Consider the following 10058-nt stretch of genomic DNA (forward strand, 5'->3'; position numbering starts at 1 on the left):
CCCCTCCACCTTTCATGTATACAATTAGGTTAAGTAGATATAAATCTCATACTCTCTATTAATCTCATCAAATCTCTTTTCTGGGAAATTTAAAATAAACCAGATCAACCTTGTATATATTAGTTGTATTAAGCTAAAATATAAACAAAATCAGATTAACCAGAATTTTTTTTTAATCATTTTAAAAAATAAAAAAAATATTTCAAAAATTTTAATTTTAATTTTGAAGGATAAAAATCAAATAAAAACTTCTGATAAAGGAATTGAGTCTTTGCCACAAACTTTGGTTTTTTATTCCATACATCTTTACCTCTCAATGTCGTAGATCTTGTAATATTAAAGGTTTTCATAATAAGGCAAACATATAGTGTTTAGAAAATTTGAGTTTGTGACAAAGACTCAATTCCTTTCTAAATTTTTGATTAATTACAAATTTACTGCTTAAAACTTCAATAATATTTATTTGTTAAAGGCCCAGCATCATAGAGAATTGAGCTTCAAAAAGGGAGATATTATTTACATTAAAAAACAGGTAAATAAATTCGTCGTCCTATATATCAATACAATGAAACAACTTTCTATTTTAATTTGTTTATTTCTACAAAACTTTCAAACAGCTTGAATGCACAAAAAAATGGAAACAAAGAGAAGTCGTAAAATCCGTCAAATAAGCACTTTTTTCTTTGTTTACTTGATTACTTATAATTTAAAAAGAGCTTGTTTGGGATCAAAACTTGAATAGAAAAATCGTCTTCATTGTATTAATATAAACGCCGATCACTGTCAGATATTTTGCAATGTAGGATTGGGATTTTCAAAAACAAAGTATTGCCTTTAGGTCAAAACTAGTTTTCTGTTTATTCATAAAAATTGTAAGTTAAGTGCAAATATCTGCTTGTCAAGGCCCAAGATCATTTTAGAAAAAATTGACTTTTTTCCTCAAACACAGATTTTCTAATCCCGATTTCTTTGCAACCCATTTTAATAGACTTTAGACATTGCAATCTAAGTAATATCAAAGGTTTACACTGACAGGTTTACACTGACAGGTTATAGGAATTTGAAATACTGAGTTTGTGACAAAGACTTAATTACTTTAATAAAATTATAAAAATTTAAAATTAAAACTTTTAGGATGAATTTTTTTAACGCTTTGGAAAAAAATATGAAAATTGGGGCTCCAAATAAATACCTTACTTTATCCCTCCCCCCCCCCTCGCCCCCTTCCCATAATATTTTAGGGTAAGACATAATAAATTATTGCCAAACAATTGAGTTTTGATCACAAACTTAAATTTTCTAATACCTTCATCTGTAAACCTATATTTCTTACAAAGATATTTGATCTAACAGAATCCATAGTTTGAAATATCTAATGATCTACGACATCGGGCGATAAAGGCGTTAGAAAATCTGAGTTTGTGTCAAAAACTCAGTTCCTTTTATAATTTGAAAATTAAAAATAAATATTGTGAAAAAAAATGAAATGGGGAAAACCAAATGCCTCCGGCCCTTACCCCCCCCCCCTCAATTATGATGAATATAACACAATGAAGGATAGAGAAAAAAGTTATTGACAAATTTATTGCTAAGGTGGATGGAAATTGGTATGAAGGAGAAAGGAACGGAATGGTTGGAATATTTCCAACTACGTATGTAAATATTCTTCCTTCAGAGTCTACCGTCAGTGAAGAAATAGTAAGATTTTTTTAAAATTTTACTCTCCGTTTACTCTGTTTTCTATATTCTCCTAGTTTTCTCTGTATTATATTCTCTCTGATAACTCTGTATTCTATATGCTCTCAGTTTAATCTATATTTATTATTCTCTCTGTTTACTCTATATTCTATATTCTCTCTGTTTTCTCTGTATTCTATTTTCTCTTTGTTTACTCTGTTTTATATATTCTCTCTGTTTACACTGTATTCTATATTTTCTCTTTTAACTATGTATTCTATATTATCTCTGTGTACTCTGTATTCTATATTTTTTCTCTTAACTATGTATTCAATTATTATCTCTGTTTACTCTTTATTATTATTTATCATTATATCTGTTCACTCTGTAATCTATATTCTCTTTGGCGGTTATTTTAAAAGGGGTCTCGGTCTTAATTTCCAGATAATGTTAGTCTAGTTAACATTGGGAATATTGGTCGTTTTTACATCTCATGTCTTCCTATCTTATTGCACTTCTTCAACCTTGTGTAAAGTAAAAGCCGGACGTTTTTTTTTAAAGCTAAAGTCCACTTGAAATTTAATACACAGTCTCTTTAATTGTATGATTTAGACCCGAAGCCTGGTTCGTAAAGAGAAGAGTATGGAAGGAGAGTTGGGGAGAGCAAAGTTTAATTTTGCTGCACAAACCCCTATGGAGCTCTCGTTGATCAAAGGTGAGAATAAAAATAATAATAATAATAAAAATAATAATAATAATAATAATAATAATCATAATAATAATAATGATAATAATAACAATATAAATAATAATAACAATAATAATAATAATAATAATAATAATAATAATAAACAATCAAAAATATAATACAACAGGAGAGCTGCTAACGATAACGCGTCGGATAGATAAAAACTGGTTTGAAGGAAGGATCGGAAGCAGAAAAGGAATATTCCCTGTTTCTTATGTTGAAGTAAGTATATTTTTATCAAATTCTATTTTTTCTATTCAAATATTTTTTGAATATAATTTTGTTCGTTTTACTTTTTAATTTTGCTTAACGATTGAAAATTTTTATCAAACGTATCAAATTTGTGTAATATTGTATAACCTGCTTTTTTAACTTAAATATTTTTAATCTTTTTAAATTTTGTAATATTTGTCGTTTGTTAAATATTCTACTTTTTACGCAGTTTTAAAAATAACGAGTGTACATTTTTTCTTCATTTGTTTTCTAAATAATCTTTTGATTTGATTTTTATTTATGCTTCTCACATCTACATACTGTTAATGCATTCCGATAATACAATTAAACCTTTGTAACCTAATGTCGTTGTCCTTTAAACTGTAAGATGAAATAATCCAGGTTTGGATATTTTAAATCATGAATTGCTTGAAATATCAAAGGTTTACACCATCAGGTTGCATAGATATCGGGATTAGACAATTTGAGAAATTTGAAACAGCTTCTTGTCTTCACGTATCTTTGGTTTGAATTGAACAATATTATGAGGAATTCTGTATAGTACTGTAATTTGAAATAGAGAAATTGTAATTTTAAAGATTGGATTCAGAATATATCTTTGTTTTGTAACTTTGGACAAAATATTTTCACCAAAATTTTAGTTTATTCAGCGACAAAGATCAAATTAAACCATTACTTATTCAAGCTGATTTTATTCTCAGTGATACTAGTAAATAGTAGTTGGACTAGTCATACATAGTTTAACTACTTATCTTTAGTCTAAAAAGAACCTGAGTTCTTGCCATAAACTCTAATTTTCTAATTCCAATATATTTGCAACCCGAAGTTGTAAGTTATTTCAAACTATGATTTCTGTTGAATTATCGAGTCAAAGTTTGAATTTTCCCCTACAGGATGTAAAAATATGGAGATATTAAACTAAAAGTGTGGCAGTTGTCTCATCTTACGATGCAATTTTTAATATTTCGTAACTTTAATATGATTCAACACAACCACACTGCATGAACGTCACTAAACTAAACTAAGGTTCACGTTTTCCATCCTATCTCCTCTTCATGAACAATGGAATTTTGATAAATAAATCGGATAGATTTGCATTTCATACTTGAGCATAAATTCTAAACTTGAGGAACTACAAGGTTACAAAGTCGTCCCAAATTTTATTTTTCTCCACTGTCTAGTTCACGGTGATTATAATACAATTATAATCATATTTAAAGGTTGAGAATGAAGAGAATATTAAGCCTGCTGGAACCCCTGCTGCCCATTCTATTCTGAAAACTGGAATCCAACCTTCCTCTTCTTATATACCTAATAATATGGACTTATCCAGGTAGAATTAAATTATCTTTAAGAGACTGTCAAATGAGCACCTGCGCAAAGATAGCAGTGCCCGATTAAAACCTTTATCGCATCAATAAGGTGGAGGATATCGTTGTTTTTTACAGGTTTAAAAATATTTAATTCCGATACATTCCCTGCAGTAGAAATGCGCAAATACCTTTTGTAGAGAAACCTCAGTTGAAAATGATCAGTTTTCAAAATTATGAACATTAATATATAAGTCGCTATTGCCATCTTTGCTTGAAGGGTCACTTGAAATTACGGTTTAACAACCAATCATCATATTTGAATTGTTATTAAAAATTAGATTGCTTAGATATATGAATAGTTCTTCAACAGATTACAATGCATGGATCGGATAGCATATTTGAGTCATATATAATTAATGATAATAATGATGCTACTAGATCTATTGGAACGATGTCCCCCTACTCAACCCTATCCCGTCCTACCTCCTCTCTCTCTGGTCACCAGGATAAACCTCAACCACAACCGTAAGGACATTCAACTAATCCTTGTTTTCACCCTAACCCAGCTCTTTAGTTCTTTAACCCATATGCAATTGAGTAATAAAGAAAGCGTACATGTGTGCCTGAGTACAAGTGGAATCAAATAAATAGATCTCCTTTATTCCTACATTTTCCTTAATAATTTAAAATCAATTCCACAGTTATTGATGAATTTTTATGTTTATTTATATCTTTAAAATTAGGTTCAGAGCTATGTACAATTACAAACCACAGAATGAAGATGAAGTTGAGTTATTTGAAGGTAAACAGAAATAATGTTAAATTCTACAGCAGAACTGTGGAATAGAAACACTGCTATTTTACAATGTTTACAGACCCATTCCACTTAAAAAGCTGAATTTTTGAAATTTTCGCAATATTTGCTTAGTATTTTTCGCGAAACAAATTGAAGCGAAATTTCGCGAAAATTTTTCGCATTTTCGCGAGCGAACAAAATGCTAATGACATTCCTTTTTACAGTTGAATAATAAAGAGGACATGAGTTGCGAGTTTTCTGGTCACCAGTGCATATTATCATTTTTTGGGACACCCTGTACGCAACTTAAATCTTTTTTTTATTCAGGCGATGTTGTTTTCGTAATGGAGAAATGTGACGATGGTTGGTTTGTGGGAACATCACAACGGACTGGGATATTTGGAACCTTCCCGGGCAATTATGTTACACAAGTTTAATTTAATAACCAATCAGAATACTGCTTTCTAATAAGCTTAGCAGAAAACTGGTCTATGATTTGCTGATTAGTATACTTGTCTCTGATTAACTTACTAGAATACTGGTCTCTGATTGGTTGACCAGAATACTGGTCTCTGATTGGCAGATTAGAATACTGGTCTCTGATTGGCTGACTTGAATACTATTTGCTGATTGGCTAACTAGAATATTGTTTAATGATTGGCTGACTAGAATACTGGGCTCTAATTGGTTAACTTAGAATACTGGTCTCAGATTGGCTGATTAAAATATTGGTCTCTGATTGGCTCACTAGAACACTGTTTTCTGATTGGCTGACTAGAATACTGTTTTCTGGTTGGCTGGTTAGAATACTGGGCTCTAATTGATTAACTAGAATACTGGTCTCAGATTGGCTAAGTAGAATACTGGTCTCTGACTGGCTGACTAGAAACCTTTTTTTCTGATTGGCTTACTAGAATACTGTTTTCTGATTGGTTTGCTGGAAAACCATTCAAAATACCAAAAACGACTTTTTGCCACACAAATAATGAAAACTCAGAGCAATTAATTATAGTCTAATTTATGTCCACCTTCCACTAACGATAACCTCTGCAAAAACTGTGCACTAACATTAAAAACGAATTATGGTGACTAAATATATGGTATTCTGTAAATTTATATGCATACACTGAAATATTCTTATATGTACTCTATGAACTTTGCCAAAATAATATGTAAACATATCAACTTTTTTTATTCTCAACATGCTTTTTAACAATAATTACTGGTTAAATATGTTTCCATCACAATTTACAAATCACAACAAATGTTTAACAATTTTGTTTTTCACAGCTTTTTGGACACATTGAAACGACATCACATTTATTTATTTATTTACAGAAATCGATTTGAAAAGCCAAGTAAAATTCAACTATTTAATGAACTTGAAATCCCCCAAAACATATTTTTATCACCATGTCACTAAAAACTGTACTGTATTCTTATTTAATCAGTTAACACCAACCACCACCATTAAAAATATACAAAAAAGATCTTGTTAAAAATATTTGAAAAAATTAAGTTTTGAATAAACGTTATTTGCACCAATATAATTATTTAGTAAAAGAAAGTGTTTTAACGGTTTAATTTTTTTATCAATAGAAATCTCAGAAATTGTAAGTTTGTTTCGCATTAGTAATCAAACATATTTTAAACCTAAATTGAATACTAATACCTCCCCTTGATCCTTTTACATAATACCATTTTATTTTTAGAATCGGCGGAACACCATAAAATCATCACCTCGGTAATTTGATTTTATATAACACATTTAACGTTCATAATACATTATGTAATTATATCAGAAAATATATTGTATAAAAATACTGATTTCAATATTCTCAAGACCAAATATTTCAAAGATGTAAAGACAGTTTTGATTTTGTTTTACAATATTAATTTGAAACATGTATTTCTAGAATATCGAAAAACTCATTTTGAAGTGTATATTAATAATTTTAATGTTGATACTGCACTGAGAAACCTTTTCTCACATTTAAAAACCAAACCCTGGAAAACTCCACAATAAGGAAAAGACTTCTTCAATTTAAAAATTCAAGAGCAAAGCAAAACGCTTTTGCTGGTCAAAATAACAAAAGTTTTCAGCATTTCTATACTTGTGAATTATATATTTGTAATTTTTAAAATTCGGTGATGGTGAAGGACAAAACCTCTGTAGTGTAAAAAAGTAGATGTTAGTTCCACATTTATTGAAAATATATTTCGGTCTGGGTTGACTCTCGTTAATTCTTGGGATTGTTTCTGTCATAAAGATTAAAAACAATTTTCCCACCGGCCACCATGCCGAACTTGAGCATAAGTATATCTGATCTGAGATGGAATTTAAAGAATTTGAGCTGCGGTTTAAATCCGCCAAAATTCGCCAAAACCCAGTTTGAATTTAGCGCTGGCTTAAATCTTGAAACATTTGATACAATATTAAGTGGAACCAACCATATTTAAGCCGCGGCTTAAATTTAAACCGCCGCTCAAATTCTTTAAATTCGGCCACCGAAAAGACAATTTAACATTCTTGTGAGTTGATTTCTTTCTCTATAAGGAAGTTTAGGTAATGTTAAACGTAATACGTACTGAATATGGTAGACTCATTTGACAGAATATCGTGAACTGTATGTTTTAAAACATTTTCAAATGATCCAGTACCTTAGTTCTGAACTTTTCCTTCCTACATAAATTCTTGTATATCTTTTTCCTTCCTATATAAATTCTTGTATATTTATGTTTTCCTTCCTATATAAATTCTTGTATATCTATGTTTTCCTTCCTATATAAATTCTTGTATATCTTTTTCCTTCCTATATAAATTCTTGTATATCTATGTTTTCCTTCCTATATAAATTCTTGTATATCTATGTTTTCCTTCCTAGATAAATTCTTATATATCAATGTTTTCCTTCCTAGATAAATTCTTGTATATCTATGTTTTCCTTCCTAGATAAATTCTTGTATATCTATGTTTTCCTTCCTTGTATAAGCTTTCTTCATCGCAGTATATGGTTTACGTACTCGTTGTAAACATGCACTGAACTTCATTATGTGCACTAAGTACTTCGCACATTGTTATAAGTTCATTGCTTCTTTTAATTTCACATGATGTACTTTTTTCTTTGTATTGTACTCACGTGTACTTTGTTTCTTTGGAGTGTACTCACATCTACATTGTTTCTTTGGAGTGTACTCACATGTACTTTGTTACTTTGAAGTGTACTCACATGTACATTGTTTCTTTGTAGTGTACTCACATGTACTTTGTTTCTTTGGAGTGTACTCACATGTACATTGTTTCTTTGCAGTGTACTCACATACATTGTTTCTTTGTAGTGTACTCACATGCACTTTGTTTATTTGGAATGTTTACTTCCATGTACTTTGTTTACTTCTTGTGTACATTACTGTATATTGAGTCTGTGCGAGAGCATAATAATCCCTGTATTGCTTGATGCAAGAACCACCTGAACATACATAAACATAACGAGTTAAAGAGTTTTTGAGATGAACAAAATATTTTTAGTTTATAATGTAGCCCCGGATAAATTTGCTTTTTCATCCTTGTGAGTAAAATAAATACTAGAGGAGCTACGAGGTCACAAAGTGTTACCAGGGAATTGGCACACACATTTGTTTCAAACATTGAAATATTTCGTTCAAACTATATAATATATTTTTTCAAACTTTGAAACCTTTTTTCAAACTTTGAAATCTTCTTTGAAAATTAATTTTTTTTTGAAAATTAAATTTTTTTTTGAAAATTAAATTTTTTTTGAAAATTTACCTGAAGACCCTGGTTTATGCTAGAAGAGTAGAGAAACCAGAGCGGCGAGAAATCGAGATTCAGTTTTCGGCATTCAAGTATCTACTCCAGCCAACCATTAAACACAATTTTGGAAGTAAAATTTTGAATTCAATATCTTTGCTTTTTGGTCATTCTATGCATTAATCCTGTCCGGGCATGGCTATTTTGGTCTAATATAGGGGCCACAATTGGATATCAGGGGGTAGGGGGTTATAACGCAATGTTTACAATTTAAACCTATTATTCAAGTCAAAAAATGGGTCGGTCGCTTGAGTAATATTTTTTGAGAGAAGTCTCTAAGTCCTCGTAATGTTGTGTTGAAGTTCTAAAATATGACGGAAAACTGGGAATTTCCGTGAAAACTCTTAAAATGGGGTTTTTTATACACGAATCAGAGACCAAACCAGTACTTGAGCGGGCTCGTGGCGCCTCTACATCTTTGATTAATGGCGGTTAGAATCTATTATAGATCTAGATTATCTTGAATACGATGTAATTTTGTGTAAAAAAGCTAAAGAGTATTTGTTTTTTCCCCGAAATAGTAAGCTTAAACAAAAACAACATCTAAATATATTGAGGGTTAACAGGATCCATTCAAAGAAAAATGTATGAAAGGTATAAGTATGTGACAAAAACCAGTCACCCCCCTGACCCCACCGTGGGGGGGGAGGTCAACCCCCTATATGATTTTGCACTAGAGGTGAGATAGGGGAGTGTGATACATATCCTTAGTCTAACTTTTCAAGGTCTGCTCATTAAATAGAAATTAAACCTCTAACTAAAATTGTTAAGGACATGGTGCAAAGGGGAATTTTGATAAAGTTTAAAAAGTACGTCGAAAAAATGGTTCAAAATAATTATTTTGATTATGAAAAATAGTAACATAAAAATGTTAGCCCTGTAGCCTAATTAATAAAAAAGTTATAAACCGAACCCGTAATATTGCAAAATTTGTTCACAGCTATGATGTTAAAAAAGTGAAGAAGTTTGAACGTTCTAATGTCAGACGTTTTTAAATTATTTAGAAAAAACGAAGTGGGGAAGAGGAAACCCCCCCCCTCCTGGTGACAGGGTTAAAGGGGCTGTCAACATGATCTCGCGGGATCCTTCATATTAAAAAAGGGGGGCATGCACAATTCTCAAAGTTACCCTTAAAAAAGAAATATTTATTTTTTCTGTCTGAGTTTCGATAATTTCCAATTGAAAAAAAGAAACAAATTGTTAGGGTTTAAAACTAAACGGTTTTATATTGATCCCCTCACATACGGCTCTGATAAAGTGTAAAAGGGTATATCGTCACGAACCGGGTATGCAACCATGGGAGAGGGGGGGAGTTGCTTAAAATTACGTAGACAGTCCCTTTTAGTGAAATTACGTAGACAGTCCCTTTTAGTGAAATTTTGTAGACAGTCCCTTTTAGTGAAATTACGTAGACAGTCCCTTGAAGTGAAATTACGTAGACAGTCCCTTGAAGTGAAA

General features: G+C 30.8%; 1 protein-coding gene across 5 annotated transcripts in view; it reads left to right on the forward strand.

Moving 5' to 3' along the window:
- Positions 1-6313, forward strand: part of LOC111699001 (uncharacterized) — a 59709-nt gene extending 53396 nt beyond the window's left edge. For all 5 annotated transcript variants that reach the window (XM_023469519.1, XM_023469521.1, XM_023469520.1 and 2 more), the window contains 8 exons: positions 473-532; positions 1594-1698; positions 2290-2392; positions 2553-2647; positions 3880-3992; positions 4411-4497; positions 4716-4774; positions 5096-6313. In XM_023469519.1, the coding sequence (XP_023325287.1) occupies positions 473-532; positions 1594-1698; positions 2290-2392; positions 2553-2647; positions 3880-3992; positions 4411-4497; positions 4716-4774; positions 5096-5205 (732 nt within the window). In that variant the 3' untranslated portion in view covers positions 5206-6313. The remainder of the gene's footprint in view (positions 1-472; positions 533-1593; positions 1699-2289; positions 2393-2552; positions 2648-3879; positions 3993-4410; positions 4498-4715; positions 4775-5095) is intronic.
- Positions 6314-10058: the final 3745 nt, after the last annotated feature.

This window comes from Eurytemora carolleeae, unplaced genomic scaffold (assembly GCF_000591075.1).
Source record: "Eurytemora carolleeae unplaced genomic scaffold, Eaff_2.0 scaffold337, whole genome shotgun sequence".
Lineage (NCBI taxonomy): Eukaryota > Metazoa > Arthropoda > Copepoda > Calanoida > Temoridae > Eurytemora > Eurytemora carolleeae.